Source organism: Hypoxylon fragiforme (genome assembly GCF_022984875.1).
Source record: "Hypoxylon fragiforme strain CBS 206.31 chromosome Unknown GGS25scaffold_1, whole genome shotgun sequence".
Lineage (NCBI taxonomy): Eukaryota > Fungi > Ascomycota > Sordariomycetes > Xylariales > Hypoxylaceae > Hypoxylon > Hypoxylon fragiforme.
The window spans coordinates 3,295,250-3,312,195 of NW_026054756.1; the positions used below are offsets into that span (position 1 = coordinate 3,295,250).

The 16,946-nt window shown below is 47.3% G+C and overlaps 6 protein-coding genes across 6 annotated transcripts; 5 read left to right on the plus strand and 1 right to left on the minus strand.

Annotated features, from left to right (window-relative positions):
• Positions 1 to 345: 345 nt before the first annotated feature.
• GGS25DRAFT_471742 (translation machinery associated TMA7) lies at positions 346 to 1,392 on the plus strand. Its single transcript, XM_049259365.1, has 4 exons — positions 346 to 379; positions 521 to 730; positions 805 to 894; positions 957 to 1,392. The coding sequence occupies exons 2-4, from the start codon at positions 709 to 711 to the stop codon at positions 1,049 to 1,051; spliced, it is 207 nt and encodes a 68-aa protein (XP_049121773.1). The 5' UTR covers positions 346 to 379; positions 521 to 708; the 3' UTR covers positions 1,052 to 1,392.
• A 32-nt stretch (positions 1,393 to 1,424) lies between these two features.
• GGS25DRAFT_471744 (HlyIII-domain-containing protein) lies at positions 1,425 to 3,429 on the plus strand. Its single transcript, XM_049259366.1, has 6 exons — positions 1,425 to 2,093; positions 2,340 to 2,491; positions 2,563 to 2,787; positions 2,853 to 2,858; positions 2,935 to 3,342; positions 3,407 to 3,429. The coding sequence occupies exons 1-5, from the start codon at positions 1,673 to 1,675 to the stop codon at positions 3,091 to 3,093; spliced, it is 963 nt and encodes a 320-aa protein (XP_049121774.1). The 5' UTR covers positions 1,425 to 1,672; the 3' UTR covers positions 3,094 to 3,342; positions 3,407 to 3,429.
• GGS25DRAFT_517286 (WD40 repeat-like protein) lies at positions 3,368 to 5,766 on the minus strand (the record flags this gene model as incomplete). Its single annotated transcript, XM_049263365.1, has 2 exons — positions 3,368 to 4,542; positions 4,590 to 5,766. The coding sequence occupies 2 exons, from the start codon at positions 5,764 to 5,766 to the stop codon at positions 3,368 to 3,370; spliced, it is 2,352 nt and encodes a 783-aa protein (XP_049121775.1).
• A 1,295-nt stretch (positions 5,767 to 7,061) lies between these two features.
• GGS25DRAFT_471752 (acetolactate synthase) lies at positions 7,062 to 9,982 on the plus strand. Its single transcript, XM_049259367.1, has 5 exons — positions 7,062 to 7,499; positions 7,596 to 7,700; positions 7,757 to 7,824; positions 7,884 to 9,575; positions 9,639 to 9,982. Exons 1-5 carry the CDS (start codon positions 7,336 to 7,338, stop codon positions 9,695 to 9,697), a joined length of 2,088 nt encoding a protein of 695 aa, XP_049121776.1. The 5' UTR covers positions 7,062 to 7,335; the 3' UTR covers positions 9,698 to 9,982.
• A 774-nt stretch (positions 9,983 to 10,756) lies between these two features.
• GGS25DRAFT_527518 (major facilitator superfamily transporter) lies at positions 10,757 to 13,291 on the plus strand. The gene is made up of 3 exons (XM_049265097.1): positions 10,757 to 11,733; positions 11,856 to 13,155; positions 13,189 to 13,291. The coding sequence occupies exons 1-3, from the start codon at positions 11,362 to 11,364 to the stop codon at positions 13,215 to 13,217; spliced, it is 1,701 nt and encodes a 566-aa protein (XP_049121777.1). The 5' UTR covers positions 10,757 to 11,361; the 3' UTR covers positions 13,218 to 13,291.
• Positions 13,292 to 14,094: 803 nt separating this feature from the next.
• On the plus strand, positions 14,095 to 16,422 carry GGS25DRAFT_471757 (galactokinase). The gene is made up of 2 exons (XM_049259368.1): positions 14,095 to 15,231; positions 15,284 to 16,422. The coding sequence occupies exons 1-2, from the start codon at positions 14,600 to 14,602 to the stop codon at positions 16,200 to 16,202; spliced, it is 1,551 nt and encodes a 516-aa protein (XP_049121778.1). The 5' UTR covers positions 14,095 to 14,599; the 3' UTR covers positions 16,203 to 16,422.
• The last annotated feature ends 524 nt before the right edge of the window (positions 16,423 to 16,946 follow it).

Here is a 16,946-nt window from a genome sequence, read left to right on the forward strand (position 1 = left end):
TGAGCTATAAGCGAGTTGTGTTATGTGTCGTTCGAAGAGCCAAGAGAAAGGCCAAGGCGGTGGTTAATTAGGAGGGCGATGCTGAAGATCGCCAGGATTTGCGTCGATTTTGGTTAAAGAATTGTGTTATGGTGACGACGTGTAAAACAACTCACGTTTGGATGATTTATTACATATTTGACCCTAGGTTAGTACTACTAGTAGTAGACCTGGCAGTAACTAGGTTCAACTTGTCAAGGTGCACCGTGCGCCTTGGAAGGTTTCTTCAAAGGGATTTATATATTACCGAGTCCGACAATATTATTGAAATGATTGGGCTAAGATGTTCATTCAAACCACTGTGCACATGCCTTCCACAGAATCCACACCACACTACCTAGTAAGTACTTAGTACCCATTTAGTACTAGCTTGTTCCTTAACATGGCCCTAGCGTTGGACCCTTTGTTCTTTATTGCCTTCTAGAGTAACTAGTTAGTTAGTTACTACTTACATGCTCCGTAGGCGCTGACTGCCCCGCAGTTCTCTCATTTCTTCGGTGTTGGCCGATTGTTCCAGACTTGAACTTTTGCCTCTTTTTTCTTTTCGCGACTGCACATTCTCCCGTCACTCGCGTTGAATAAATAATCAATAAATCGCAATATCTGCGTATTCGGTGCGAACCTACAGACCTCATCACTCATCAGTGCGAATTACCAAATCATTTCAACATGGGTGGCCAAAACAGAGAAGGTAAGGCTTTCCTAAATTATTCACATAACCATCTGATGCTCTGGCGCTTTTGCTGACACTGATTTTTTCATCAGGCGGCAAGATCAAGCCCCTAAAGGCTCCCAAGAAGCAGGCGAAGGACCTCGACGAGGATGACAAGGCATATCTCGAGAAGAAGAAGGCCGGTATGCAGATATACTTATTCGATAGTTATTCGTCGGTCTTTTAAACTAACTCGCATCGATAGACGAAAAGGCACGCGCTGAAATGGCCAAGAAGGCTGGCGGAAAGGGACCGTTGAACTCGGGCGCACAAGGCATCAAGAGAAGCGGCAAGAAATAAACTACTGGATACCTGATACTCTACGATAACGAAGTCACGGCGCTGAGAATATGGGTGCATGCAGCATAGGCGCTTGAGGATAAATATGACTCATGGGATTATTTTTGCGGCAACGATAACTCAATATATTTTACGTGCCGCCTATTGTATGTCATTGAGACAACATGCAAAAGGCTGTGATGTAGATGTTGTTGATGTCGATAGTGAAGATGTCGTGAATTTCATGGTTGGATATTTTATTGTTCATGTTAACTTGTATTAACTTATATATAATAGCGCTAAATGCCCGCCTAGGGATTAGTCCAGGGTAGTCGCCATGTGAAAATCAGCTGCTAAACCGATGTTTATCTTGGTAAGGCAAGTACCCAGTATAAGAGAATACCTACCTGCACCGCCATTGGTTTCTCAACAAAGCTACAACGTACAGACCCAACAATTATTATCTTGAAGACTTGAAGAAGGAAAAAAGCCACTAGACTTTTCAGTTTTGGATTAAAAAAAAACGTTTGCTAGATTTTATATTGTTTGTATTGTTTGTAATACTACAATCTGAAAAGGAGCCTAAGAATTGATTCATCCAAACATAAAAATCCCCAAACAGGGCAAACCCCCCCCCCCACCATGGCCGACCTAAACCAGCCAAGCTCGGGGCTCCGGAGGCGGCGGTCATCCTCAGCCGCCTCCTCGTCATCCACGGGGCTATTGCAGACAGCTAAGGACATTGAGCATAAGATCGCGGCGAAGCTGCTGGTGCTCTGGGACGACCTGCCGACGTGGCGGCGCGACAACCACTTCATCGTGTCCGGGTACCGCCCCGACAGCAACAGCTACCGCCGCTCCCTCGCCTCCCTCTTCTACGTCCACAACGAGTTCGTCAACATCTGGACCCATCTCCTCGGCGCCCTTACTTTCCCCATCGTCGGCGCTTGGCTCTATCACGTCATCGCCCCCCGCTACGCCTCTGCTAATGCTAATGATATACTGGTCTTTTCTTGCTTCTTTGCCGGTGCGGTGTTGTGCCTTAGCATGAGTGCTATGTTCCGGTACGTACCTCCCATGAAAAGGGGGGTTAGATACCCTTATGTCACTTGAATTTGCAGCCCCCCTTCCCCCCTCCGACCTTTCCTCTAGTCTCGTAGTTTTACTAACCGGGAAGCAGTAAGTCTTGCTCCTTTGAAAATGGCTTGGGGTAGTAAATAAAAATCCCACCCCTGAGTCTAGAAAGCCCCCTCATGATATACATATCAATGTCTCCTGAAAGAGAGCCTGATTACCTAATACGTTTTAGACGCCATCTCGAACCACTCAGAGGAAGTCTCCAAATGGGGTAACAAGCTAGATTACTCTGGCATCGTCTTCCTCATCGTCGGAAGCTTCGTGCCAGCCCTCTACTACGGGCTCTTCTGCGCGCCGAACTTGACGACTATTTACTTGTACGGGGTAGGTGCCAACATCTCGCAATGCTCCTAGATAGCTCTCGTTGCTAAGTCCTCTCTCTTCGTGTCCCACAGATAAGTTTCCTCGGCCTAGGCTGCGGCGTCGTATCATGGGTCGAGCAGTTCCGCACGCCGCGCTGGCGCCCCTACCGCGCCGCCATGTTCGTCGGCCTCGGCGTCTCGGGGATCGTGCCCGTGTGCCACGGTCTCAGCATCTACGGCTACGAGATCCTGGAGCAGCGTATGGGGCTCAACTGGGTTTTGTTCCAGGGGTTCCTGTACATTCTCGGCGCGTTTCTCGTGAGTACCTACCTCTTAAAATTTTCCCAATACCAATACACTTTTACTGACCTTGTGTAATATAGTACGCGGTGAGTTTAACAAAACAGCGAGCTTATTCGTGGTTATACATAGGTAGTTACGAGGCACTGACTAACATGATCACAGGTTCGATGGCCGGAGCGAAGTTTCCCGAAGACATTTGACATCTGGGGCAGCTCGCATCAGATATTCCACGTTCTCATCCTGTTTGCCGCCGGATGCCACCTCGTCGGCATGTCCAAGGCGTTCGACTATCACCATACCGTCATGGAAGGACAGTGCTAGTGGAATTTGTGACACTTGTTCATGGCATTGCGTATGTGCTTGTTCTCAATTCCCCGTAAGCTCTAAGTTAAGCAGGCCATAGAGAGAATTTTTGGTAGAGGTGTATAAATAGAGACTGGCTATAAATATAGATGAAATAGAGGTGGCCTTCAGCCAACGTTTAGAAATGGCAAAGCAAGATTTGAAGATTCCAGTACCTAGTTAAAAACCTTACAGCTGCATCAATTGATCTAAAGGGGTATATTGTATCTGATGAAAATTGCCGTGGTATTAGTTAATCGGACTCCATCATTTCAACATCGCCATCACCAACCTCATTCTCATCCACATCTTTTTCTCCCTCTTCTTCAAAACTAGGTTCGTCGTGGTCATCATTAATCTCCCCCGTTCCATCCGCTTCCACCTCGAATGATTCTTCTGCCTGCTCGCCCTCTTTTGGATCTTCTTTGTCGGTGTTCTCTATACCGAGGTCCATGATCCTCACCAACCCCGAGCCCATCGCAGCCGCGGCCCACCAACTAAAATCCGCGTTCGGATTCCAAGATAGGGCCGTGATCCGAGTTAAGGGCTCCTGCACAGCTATGGGGCCAGGAACCATAGTAAAGCTTTCTTCATCCGCATCAGGTATATCTTCGTAGTCATCGTCGTCTTCTATTTTCTCGAGCATCTTCTTGCTCGCCCTCATCTCCGCCCTGGCACGCTTAACCTTGCTTTCCTTTGCGACCCTTGTGCCCAAAGGGTGAAAATTAACCTGCGGTAAGAATCCATGGAGAATGCGGCATACCCCACGACTCCGAGGTTGGCTGTCGTCCTCATCTACTGTATCAGACGGCATAGGTGAATAATATTCGTGTTGGAAGAGTTTCACCTTATGCGTCTTTTGCCGATGCGATGTAATCTTACGCATGACATTAAGGGCCCAGACTGAGCCATCCGAGCTTCCCAGGAGAAGGAACGGATGGCACGTTCCAAATGCGAGGCACGTTGTTTGGCCCTCAACGGTGCATATATGGCGGGAAAGAGGAAATACTCGAGACTGCACAAATGATACAGTGGAAGTCCCTGGGAAGGATGAGGGCCATATCGACGCGAATCCCTTTAGATGGTTGTTCCAAGCAAGGACATTTGGTTGAAGAGATACCAATGGATTTCCGTGATAAGTCTTCTCCGCGGTTGGTCGGTTCAGATCCGTCAAGGTGAAGACGCCGCCCATGGGCATCGTTGCAATAATAAAAGGATGCGAGGGATAGCCAGAAACAATGTCCATGATAGGACTGGAGTGAACAGGGTGTCGTTGTAATTGTTGACAGGGAGAAAGTGAACATACTGCTACTGACCCGTCTGAAAGAGCCACGGCAATACGGTTCATATTAATCCAAGTGAAGCAATTGATTTCCAGTGTGTGCTCTTTCGGAGGTTCCAAGGTGATCATCGGCTCTTGTAATTCCCCTATTATAAAGTGAGCTAGCTTCTCTTAGACTGAGATGAATACTTACTAAATATTCCCTTATCATCCGAAACCGAATCTTGCTTAATTTCTAGGATCCTCAACCTTCCATCATCACATAGCATTGCCAAAAATGCTACTTGATCCCCAACAGCGAGAGGAACAGGGGACCATCGTAATTGAGTTACTCTCCCCCAAGAGGAACATAGAGCGTGTACTAGCTTAGGAGAGGAGCGTGCTGGTCGAATAATGCCTTCAGCATCCTTTTCCACCTTAAACTTCCAAATCTGTACAGCACCTGCTTTTAGGTCTGATGCTTTTGGTGCGTCATCTAAGTCCTTGTAAAAAGCTTGGTCCGAATATGGTATAACTGTCATTGCTAAGAGTTGATCGACTTGGCCGTTAATGGGCATCCATTCCATGGAGAGGACGATGCCTCCCACATCGAGTAGCCAGCCACCATTCCGTGGCTCAGGGTTATCTATATCCTCAATTGGGAAGCCGGCGTCTGAGAACGGTATGCTTTCGCCTTGCTTGATAAAGTATTCCTTCTGATCTGATACATGACCAAGTAGGACACTCATCTCGCCCTCGACCTGTGGAAGAAACCATCGATATGCCTTAGCTTTGTCGATTAGAGTTGATGTCTGTGACAGGGTACGTATACCTAGATATCTCCTATACCAGGTATGGAATCTATCTTCCTGGATCTGGTCGAAATTCTCTGGCATCCAGCTCCTTTTTGCACTTTCTAGCTGATGAGATCCTGGAGATAGTCGGGGCGGGAGTAGTTCGAACTGCCACCATAGATGCCAGAATTTGTTAAAGATTTTCTGGCGGTCATTTTCATCACCAAACCAATAGTCTAAGAGGTAACTAAGCCGGGTCCATCTCTTGACAGGACCAACGTAGGTTCTTGTCCATTTTTGAGAGGGATCTGTAGGGTATGGCTGTACTTCGTTATATGTCTTGGTTGCATTTGGTATCCAAGAACGTTTGTTCCTCGGCCTTGATGCGGGTTGGGCCCCTTCTTGATACTCGAAATCAGATATCTCCTGGAAGGTGGCATCAAACTCATCTCGGTCATGCGATTGTTGGCTGGCATCTGCAACAAATTCCTCATCGGAAGAATTGTGAACCGACTGTGCAATAGTCGCCTGATCTCCTTCAGAGATATCGACATCAAGGTTGGAATCAAGGCGTTTTTCATGGCTGTTTGACGCCATCTATACCTCATGAACATGCCCCGGTAGGGTAGGGGGTTACATCATCGGAATTGTTTGAATGTCGATATTCGAGTGGCACAAGGGCAGTATTAAATTCAAACATATGAATGAAGCGATTAAGTTATCACAACCTGTTTCATTGTATTAATATCTGGCGTCAGAGTTGGATGTATAACACTGTGTAAAAGTTAAGACGCAGGCACGAAATGGTGATCCAGGTTGAATTTCTATGTGGGGCGTAGTTAACGTTAAAAAAGATACAAGTGCGGTGACCCTAGTCGATCTTTTGGCTAAAAAGAGACTAGTTCAAGGACAGCCGTTAAATCAAGCTATCATCAACCTTCACTCCTAAGCACCGTACCAAGTAGCAATGATGTTGCACTCTAGAACTCAATATGAATTGAATATATACCTAAATAGGTACTCATATAATATAAGATATCGTGAAGGGCGGTGGATATTTTCTAATGAAATCTCTTGACGATCTGCGTAGGTATCTTTGTGTGATGCTGGATGACGCTGGGTCTGCCAAGATGCTTGAACGTCGAATAATACGACGACATAGTAGTTATATCTTGGTATGGCAAACGGCCCCCGAAATCTCTATCGATGTCTTGCATTTGATCGAGTGACACAGTTGCCTTTTAAACATCTGATCTTAAGGAGATTGAATGACTCCTTTGTGCTAAGTGCCTATCGTAGGTAGTTATATATCCAAGGTAAGTTAGGTAGTACGTTTATACTCCAACTACGAACCTCGGCATACTAGATTGGATAAGAACGTTTCCCTAGAATTGCCACACATCCTGTGTAGGGGTCTTGGAAGATCTCGGGATGCAATGAGTCAGCTGAAATCGCGAAGAATTTCCCTAATAAATTTAAGTTGGCATGGATAAGTGAACATGCTTAAGAGTATAATTAGGTGTCATTCGGAAGGGTTTAAGTTCAATATAATTACATGCATGAAATGGAACTGATGATATACAGGTAAGTACGTGTGTCCTGTAGGTGCGGCTGGTACGATAGATCTGGTGAGGTGATGTTCCAGTGATGTTCCAGACCGTTAAGAGAATTGGAAGTTGCAAAAGAAACCCAATATTTACTTGTGGGGACCAATCAGCAGCTAGATAATTTTTTGGGAATTTGCCGATATCGCCAATTGCCACCGAGTCAATGGCTGTTGACGGGTTGCAATGCGAAGAAGGCAAGTGCAACTATGTACCTAGTATGTAGTACTATGTACGACGGAGACAGGCTTTGCACGGGCCCCACTGCATATGTCCCCTTGCAGCACCCCACAATCTACCTTTTAACGTTTTTTTTTTGTGTGCCGCAGTCGGTTTAATAGATTTCTTTCTTATGACTCCAGGACAAAATCTGCAAACTTATCGTGAGATTTTTCTAGCCATTGATCAATCGCAGACCTCTATAACAAGGTTGTGGATATTAGTATTCACATAATACTAATAATACACCTATTTGACAGGTCTCTATTCTTCAAATTCCTCGTCTCGGTGTTTGATTTCTATCTTTCATTTTCTTGTCCATCATCTCCCCTCTTTTTTCGTCATGCTTCGCACCCGACAAGCTGGCCGGGCCTTCAAGGCTTTGGCTCAGACTTCGCGACAACACCAACGATGTCTCACCACTTCTACCGTAGCCTCAACCATTCAAATAAAGAAAAATGGCCCTGCTGGTGTTAGGAATCAAGCCACTTCGGCCCAATCAACTGCGTATGTTGGCATGATCACTTTACTTCCCTTACCCTTTCATATGATATACTTGAATTTCTTTGTTACCATCACTAATATTCTATATAATCTACATAGTCAAGCCAGAGATGTACCTGCTCCAGCCTTCAACACAGCCAGCACGAAAGATCGAAGTCATGTACAACCCTTGGTCAGTCCTCGGGCTCCTGAAATGGATGAATCGTATGTCTGAAACAACTTCCTCCCTTAGAACACTATATACTGACTGGGTATTCTAGGTTCATCGGAAAGACTGGCGGAGAGATATTCCATGAAATGATGTTAAGGAGAGGTGTACGGCATGTCTGTATGTTGCAATCCTAACCGGACTGCCCACCTCCTAGATTTTTCTAATATGAGTCATAGTCGGTTATCCTGGTGGAGCCATTCTACCCGTTTTCGATGCCATCTACAACTCGAAACACTTCGACTTCATCTTACCAAAGCACGAACAGGGTGCTGGGCATATGGCCGAGGGCTATGCCCGCGCATCCGGAAAGCCTGGTGTCGTACTAGTCACATCTGGTCCCGGTGCCACCAATGTTATCACGCCAATGCAAGATGCCTTATCTGATGGCACGCCCATGGTCGTTTTCTGTGGTCAGGTTCCTACCACGGCTATTGGTAGTGATGCCTTCCAAGAGGCAGATGTTATAGGAATATCCAGGGCCTGCACGAAGTGGAATGTTATGGTAAAGAATGTCGCTGAACTCCCACGTAGAATCAACGAGGCTTTCGATATTGCGACTAGTGGACGTCCGGGCCCGGTTCTGGTGGACCTTCCAAAGGACGTCACGGCAAGCATTCTCCGAAAAGCGATTCCAACCGAGTCAGCCATCCCTGGTTTACCTAGTGCAGCATCGCGTGCAGCGATGGAGGCCACCCAGAAACAGCTTCAAGCTTCCATTCGTCGGGTAGCCGATCTCGTGAACAAAGCTAAGAAGCCTGTCATCTACGCTGGTCAGGGTCTTGTCTCATCGGTTGGTGGACCGCAACTCCTTAAGGAGCTGGCTGACAAGGCTTCGATACCCGTTACGACCACCCTTTTAGGCCTTGGAGCTTTCGATGAGTTGGACGAGAAGTCACTTTACATGCTGGGTATGCATGGCTCTGCATTTGCTAACATGGCTATCCAAGAGGCCGACCTCATCATCGCCCTTGGTGGTCGATTTGACGACCGTGTGACTCTGAATATTACCAAATTTGCACCGGCAGCCAAGGCCGCAGCCTTAGAGGGCCGTGGCGGTATCGTACACTTCGAAATCATGCCAAAGAACATCAACAAAGTTGTGCAAGCAACCGAAGCTGTCGAGGGTGATGTAGCCGAAAACTTGCGGAAACTAGTGCCACATGTACAAGCCAAGACTATGGAAGATCGTAAGGACTGGTTTGGTAAAATAAACGGCTGGAAGGCGAAATGGCCCATCCATGATTTTGAGCGTACTGAGCGAGCAGGGATGATCAAACCGCAAGTCCTCATCGAGGAGCTCAGCAAGCTAACCGCTAATCGAAAAGAGCATACAATTATCGCCACGGGTGTTGGCCAACATCAAATGTGGACAGCACAGCACTTCAGATGGCGACACCCCCGAACTTTGGTGACGTCTGGAGGTCTTGGCACCATGGGCTACGGTCTTCCCGCTGCCATTGGCGCCAAAGTTGCTCGACCCGACGCCCTCGTAATCGATATCGATGGTGATGCTTCGTTCAATATGACATTAACAGAACTATCCACCGCTGCGCAGTTTAACATTGGTGTCAAGGTTATTGTCCTGAACAACGAGGAACAAGGAATGGTAACACAATGGCAAAACCTCTTCTACGAAGACAGATATGCCCACACGCACCAACAGAACCCCGACTTCATGAAACTGGCCGATGCCATGGGTGTCCAGCATCGCAGACTTATCAAACCCGAGGAAACCGTTGAAACCTTAGAATGGCTCATCAACACAGATGGACCAGCTCTGTTGGAGGTTGTCACGGACAAGAAGGTGCCTGTTCTCCCTATGGTACCTGCAGGGTGCGGTTTACATGAGTTCCTGGTATGGGATGGAGGTAAGTGAATCGTCATCCTTCCGACATTATTTCTATAATCTGTCTGCTAACAACACAAAACAGCCAAAGATAAAGAGCGCAGGGATCTGATGCGCACAAGAACTTGTGGCTTACATAGCTAATTCTGTTTCACATGAGTTTTTTTTGCATTGGTCGTTAGCGATTGTGTTGCATTTCGGGAATACCATTAAGGTTATTAAAAAAGATGTTGGGGCCATAACCAAAAAGGCTTAAAAAATGGCGACGAGAAAGGAACCAAAAGTGAATCTTGACATCGCGTATAACAACCCAGCTTGGAGAAACTTGGCGTTGTTATTGGCACATGTTACCATTACTGTATATAATGCGGATCGGTGAATCCAACCTTGAAGTTGTAAAGATGAATATCATGTTAGGATTGTTCTCTATCCAGTTGAAGTTCCATGCAACGATGAATAGATATCCGAACCAACACACGCGACTTGTGCGCCCACCTACGCCAATCTTGCCAGTATATAGCGAGAGCCACCTACGCAAGATAGTAAATCAATATTATAACATAGTGTAATCGGCGACCAAGTCATTGTTTCTCTATGTGCTTCGGAGAAGTTCCGATCTTGTGTACACATGCCTACCTAACTCAAGGCATCGTGGAGAGGATCGGGACCTGGTCTTGTATCACTCACGAAATAGAAGCATATAATTTTATAAGTTGCAACTAGGTACCTACCTAGGCACATAACAGCAGCATTCAAGTCGTCATCATAGATCCGAAGAACGGAAACTACGAAAAATAACCTCTCAGGAGAGGTAAGTAGACCCATTCGTTTCTTCAGGGGGTGCTCGGGCCGCGACGGGGTTCTTAATAACTTGGAAGTCCGGAATGCTACCCAGGCGGTATACTATAGGCACTAGGTTAGGACCGTTAGGTACGGATAGCGTTAATGAAAAAGGGTTAAACGGTGTGTAGAATTTGAGTTTCCCGGGCATTTTACCACGTTGGAGTTTAATCATCTGTCACGGGTCCTGTTAAGCGGAACTTTATATGTATAGATTCCCATGGATATGTAAGTAATGTACCTAGGTTAGGTAGGTAGGTGTTAGATGGTGGCAGGTATGCTGGAATGGAAAGTGCGATACAGTGAGCATGTATTTAAGACTTTTTGGTACATAGCGAACCCTTTGGCAGTTCTCCGTAAATTTTAAGCCATCCTTTTCAACCTTCTTTTTCTGTACCTAGGTGTATAGCGGTAAGTATTGATGGTGTGTATTGCCGATGATATTGGTGAGAGATAACCTATGTGGGTACTAGTCAGGTAATATCCATGGAGTCGATGAATACTACCACCTGCCTTGAAAAAAAAGAAAAAAAGAAAGGATCCATATTATTACTACACGTCGTATCGGGTTGGACCCGAATCTGCTGAGAGAACAAGGCAGCTAATACTAGGTTGGTACGTGTGTAGTACCCGGTTGTTGGTTGCAACGGCCGTCATGCGGTCTGAAAAAGAAAGAAAGCCGTGATCGGCTCCGACGATATCGCCACGACTCGCACCCAAAAACCGCATATCGCTTAATCACAATGAGACAGGGTCCATGAAAGCGAGGTCGGCTAACTCTGTAGGTATGAATACAAAGTTCACCCCCGGGGCGAAAAAAATTCCAAAATGGAAAATAAAATGGGAGACAACCTAAATTAAGAGAAGAAGAATAAGTAGGAAAAGGTAGGAAAGAAAGTTGAGAGCCTACAGACTTTCCTCAAAACCGATCGTGGTTTTTATTCTATCTAGTAAGGTTGTTTCACGACATGTCGGAAACCTCATCACAGAACAGCAGTGATAGGAGGAATAGCCAAACCCCTACTACCGCTTCGGCGAAGGAAAGGGAGAGCTCAGAAGAAGATGGCGATGGTGCTGCTGGTGATAGTATGAAATCGCCGGACAAGGAAGGGGATGTCGGGGACTTCGCTGAGCCTCCGAGCGAAGCTCCCGTGGTTGAACCGCGACCCAACTACTCCGTCTTCACGGATTGGGAGAAAAGGGGTATCGTGCTTGGCGCTGCTATCGGCGCCTTCTTCTCGCCCCTCACAGCTCAGATCTACCTACCGGCGCTAAATGTCCTATCAAATGAGTTTCACGTCACCGTCAGCCAGATAAATTTGACTGTCACCACATATATGGTACGTGGAAGTTGGAGGTGGTGGTAGTGGTGGGGGGGTTGAGAGGAGATACCCATATGATTCGCCAGACCGGGCCGAAGCTGTGTGTGACATCCTATCTATACCTACTTACCTCTCAATAGATTTTCCAGGGGCTTACTCCAATGTTCGTCGGCTCTTTTGCCGATAGCACGGGCCGCCGTCCGGCATATTTTATTTGCTTCACCATCTACATTGTGGCCAATGTCGGGTGCGCTCTAGCTCCTAGCTACCCAGCTTTGCTGGTCCTCCGCATGCTACAGTCCGCCGGCTCTAGCACGACCGTGGCACTCTGCCAGGCGGTTGTTGCCGACGTCGTCACTTCGGCTGAAAGGGGCCACTACGTCGGATATACGTCTTTGCCCATTCTACTTGCACCCGCCATCGGCCCCGTGATAGGCGGTGTGCTGTCGCAGACCGTCGGCTGGCGGTTCATATTTTGGATCCTAGCGATCTTGGCAGGGGTCGTGTTTGTCATCCATGCCTTCTTCCTGCCGGAAACTTGCCGCGAGATCGTGGGGGACGGGTCAATCCGGCCGCACCCCGCCTACCGCACCTTCTGGCAACTTATTAAGGACTTTCGACAGCGGCGACTGCGTCGCCATGCGCAATCGGACGGTGCTTCCATCACGCACACGGAGTCGCGCACGTCCACGAGACGAAGCCTGCACATGAAGAAGTTCAACGTGCTGGCCTCCCTCATCATCCTCTTCGAGAAGGAGATGTTCCTGCTACTCATGTACAGCAGCTTCGTGTTCACGGGGTTCTACTGCATCTCGACGGTGATGCCGACACAGCTGTCGGCCATCTACGGGCTCGACGAGATTGAGATCGGGCTCATGTACCTCCCAATGGTGGGCGGCAGTCTTCTCGCGGCGTTCGTCAACGGCGGACTGATGAACCGCAACTACCGTCGGCACTGCAGGCTCCGTGGAGTGCCCTACGACAAGTCCAAACAACAGGACCTCGCGGACTTCCCCATTGAGCGCGCGAGGCTCGAGATTGGGTACCCGATGCTCGTGCTGTGTGTGGTGATCACGCTGGCCTGGGGCTGGGCGTTCGAGTACCGCGCCCACATAGCTGTGCCATGCGTTCTGCTGTTCTTGTTCGGCTGGGGCGCCGTCGGCTTCAGCAACACGATCAACGTCCTCCTCGTCGATGTGAACCCAGGCAGTGCGGGCGCCGCCACCGCGAGCAACAACCTGACTAGATGTTTGGTTGGCGCAGCGGCGACGGCGGTAATAGGACCCATGATCAACGGGGTGGGAATCGGATGGTCGTTCACCATACTAGGGGTCTTATATGTGGTGTTCTCACCTATGCTATACCTAGTCCTGAAGAATGGGGTCCGTTGGCGTAAGGAGAAATTAGAGCGGAAGCTGGCGGAAGAGGAGAGGAAGAATGGTGAGGCGCTTGGGTAAATACACAGGTGGATAGGTATGGATATATCCTCCTTTAGCGACTGAGTAAATAGAATATAACATTGAATAGAATAGATTTATACCTACACGCATTGAATTCTATTGGACAAACACAAACATTGAAAGGGTGAGTGCATACTACCTATGTACGACACAGTACTTCGTAGTGTGAGAAATTAGAAATGCTGTGTAACACTTTCTACCCAAAGCCAAGACCAGCCAAGCCATGTGACGATGCCTGTCGAATGGTCTCACCACGTTGACATGTACATGATACCTAGGTATCTATCTTCAACAATTAAGAAATTTACTCTGCTTATTCTTATTTGATCGGCTAACAAGTCTTTCCTTACCTACCCAATTCTTCAATGGATGGCTATATCTGGAAATTGTTCATGTGGTTGAGAAATTTATGTGTCCCTCCTTACCTGGTACCTACGCTGAGTCTTAGTCGAGCGGCTCAAGCCCCCCCTGGTTCGTGGATTTAGGTAGAGCATGACGTATCCGTATTTCGGGGCAATTGGTGGGATATTTACCGAGAGCTTGGATTTTCTTCTTTTTTTTCCTGTTCTTTAGTTAGATACGAGTTCGTGAAGTACGAATACCTGACTTAATAACAGCGTTAAGAGGATAGTTTAGAAAATTGTTGAATTACATACCTACTAGTAATACTACAAAAACACTTGGGCAATGATGTATGATTGCTCTATACAGCAAGTACTAAATAGTAGTACTTATTTTTATTTTCTCTGGAATCCCTTACATAAATTCCGTACGAGTGGATTGTCTTGGTGCATTATAGGTACCCAGTCCACCGGTGGTGGGCGTGCTCCGGCCAATTGCTCGGCGCGGTTGGTCGCGGGGTATTCTCAATCCTAGCTAAGGTGGGCAGGTACCTGATGACGATCATGGAAGAATGGAAGAATGAATACCATGTAGTTAGGTATGTTTGCGATCTTGTGATTCCATTCTGTCTGACACTTTTAAGGCTATATGTATGTATATGTCTCGCTTCCTTAGGTATTTTGAATCGTTATCCTTATATGTATCTTTTATGAATGATTTATTTACCTCCTTACTTACCTCCTTACCTATATCTATAGCACCTCAAGTGCTATACCAGCATTGTTTCTAACGTCAATTTCAATGCTATTTAACCCAAGAGCTTAAAGTTTCCAAGTTTATAGAAAGTACCTAATATCGACTTAGTCAAGGTACCTACACCTACCTAGTAGTATACATACAGGTACTAGAAGGAAACACTAAGAAACTCAATTGACAAGGGAAGAAGCAGCAGCTCTGGGAGCGCAAAGCGGGGCATCGTTCTATACAGCTGCTTTCTCACTTCTCTTTACCTTTCACCTCTTTTTCTTTTCCTTTTCTCCTACCGATTAATTCTATATACCCTCACCCAAAAAAACAAAATCATGTCGGGACCTGTACCCACGGTCACTGCGCTGCAGGACATTTATACCCAGCAGGCCCTGGATGATCAAACCGTGCGGTGGAACAAGTTGCTCGACAAATTCCAGGCCCTCTATGGCAGCCCTGCCCAATTTGTCTCGCGATCACCAGGTCGCGTGAACATCATTGGCGAGCATATCGACTACTCCCTATACTCGGTCCTACCCATGGGAATGACCCCTGATGTCATTCTTGCCGTATCCACCGACCTCGAATCTTCCCAAGAGGGTTCTTACACCATCAAGCTAGCAAACGTCGATAACGAACGATTTCCCACGCGCGAATTCAACGTGCCATACTCGGAAGTCGATATTGACGCAACGATACACGAATGGACCAACTATTTCAAGTCCGGGTTAAGGGGAGCACTGCAGTTGTTGAAGAAGAAATATGGAGCAGACTTCAAACCCAAGAGCATGCAGGTCTTGATGGATGGAACAGTACCCGCTGGTGGTGGCCTCAGTTCCAGCGCTGCCTTTGTGAGCGCTAGCGCATTGGCAGTCATGGTTGCCAACGGCGAGCGCGAAGTCGACAAGAAGGCTTTGACCGAGGTTGCGATCGTGAGTGAACGAGCGGTTGGTGTAAATTCTGGAGGGTAAGTTCGCTTCCACCAAGTATGAAAATCGTCATTTAATGTAAAAACACAGAATGGACCAATCTGCCTCGGTCTTCTCTGAACGTGGATCGGCTCTCCTGGTTTCTTTCACCCCGTCCCTCTCGGCCCGGCCCGTCTACTTCCCTAAAACCAACCCCGAGCTCTGCTTTATGGTTGCCCAATCCTTTGTTACTTCCAACAAGCAAGAAACGGGGCCCATTCACTATAACCTCCGAGTGGTGGAGTGTAGCATGGCGGCGGCATATTTGAATGCCAAGCTATGCGCCAAGGGAACCGAGCTCCCCAAAGACGCAGGTCCCCTGGGTGTTTCTATTCGTGGATTCCACCAGAACTACTTTAAAGACACCAAGAAGTCAATGCCTGAACAACTCAACGAGTTGATCAAACTAGTCGAGTCGACATTGACTCAGGAGGAGGGATACACTATCGAAGAAGTCGCATCTGGTATCGGTATATCGGTTGAGGACGTCAAAGCTCGGTTCATGTCCAGCTTCCCGGTGCGGGGCGAACGTTTCAAGCTTCGCCAAAGAGCATTGCACGTGTTTACCGAAGCCCTGCGTGTCCTGCAGTTCCTATCCCTCCTCGAAGATCCAGCCCAGGCGCCTGATTCAGAGCACACCGTGGAGTACAACGGCAAGCTCGGCAAACTAATGAACGAGACGCAAGACTCGTGCCGAGACATTTACGAATGCAGCTGTCCCGAAATCGACGAGCTGTGCCGCATTGCGCGCGAGGCTGGGAGCTACGGCAGCCGACTGACGGGCGCGGGCTGGGGTGGATGCAGCGTACATCTGGTACCTGCTAACAAGATCGAGGACATCAAGAAAGCGCTCTTGGAAAAGTATTATGCTAAGCTAAACCTGCCCGAGAAGGACTTGAGCGAGGCTATTGTGGTTAGCCGGCCGATGAACGGAAGTGCTGTTTTCCAACTCAGTGATGGGAAGCTATAAGTATATCTCGTTAGATAGTATTCATCGTATATAGTGAGAGATATTACAATTATGTTTTGGACTTGGCATGTGACTTGTAGTTTATATTGTGGTGATCTTTCATGGCGAGAAGAAGAGTAAAAGGTTTGGTGAAAACAATGATTAGGTGAATAAGGGGCCCTGTTTAGTTTAAGGTAGCATTGCTATACTGTTCAAGAATAAATGTTACTACTACACAGCAGGTAAATATAGTTAGCTCAAGCTTACCAAGAGGTTAGAAAGATCCGATTCCCAAGAAGCCCACTTAAAAGAAGCCGACCCCTAAAACATTTAGAGCAACTTACAAAAATCCCGAGACATGATTGGTCGCATTCGCTAACTTGTTGCCCGATTGGGAAATTCTTCACGACTAGGACCCCTGAGATGAGTTGAAGGCTTGGGTGCTTGCCACTGCTTGGATTCCAGGCGTGGAAGACTATAGCGTGCTGATTCCTCGTTTACAGTTGTTTTGTTTATGAGGCTGGCTACTAACTACTTCGCACAATGTCAGTATCCTCAAGTTACCTAGGTAAGTACTAGGTAGGTAGGGCAGTACCTAATAAGCAACAGCCAAAGTTGATATTTTATAACCATGAATACCTCAGTACCTATTTTATGTACCCCAATTCCAACCGATCACCTAAGGGAAAGGGAAACAGAAAGCATCAACCTAAACACCACCTAGAGCTAGAACAGAAGAAACATAGCTCATAGTGAAACCCCAGA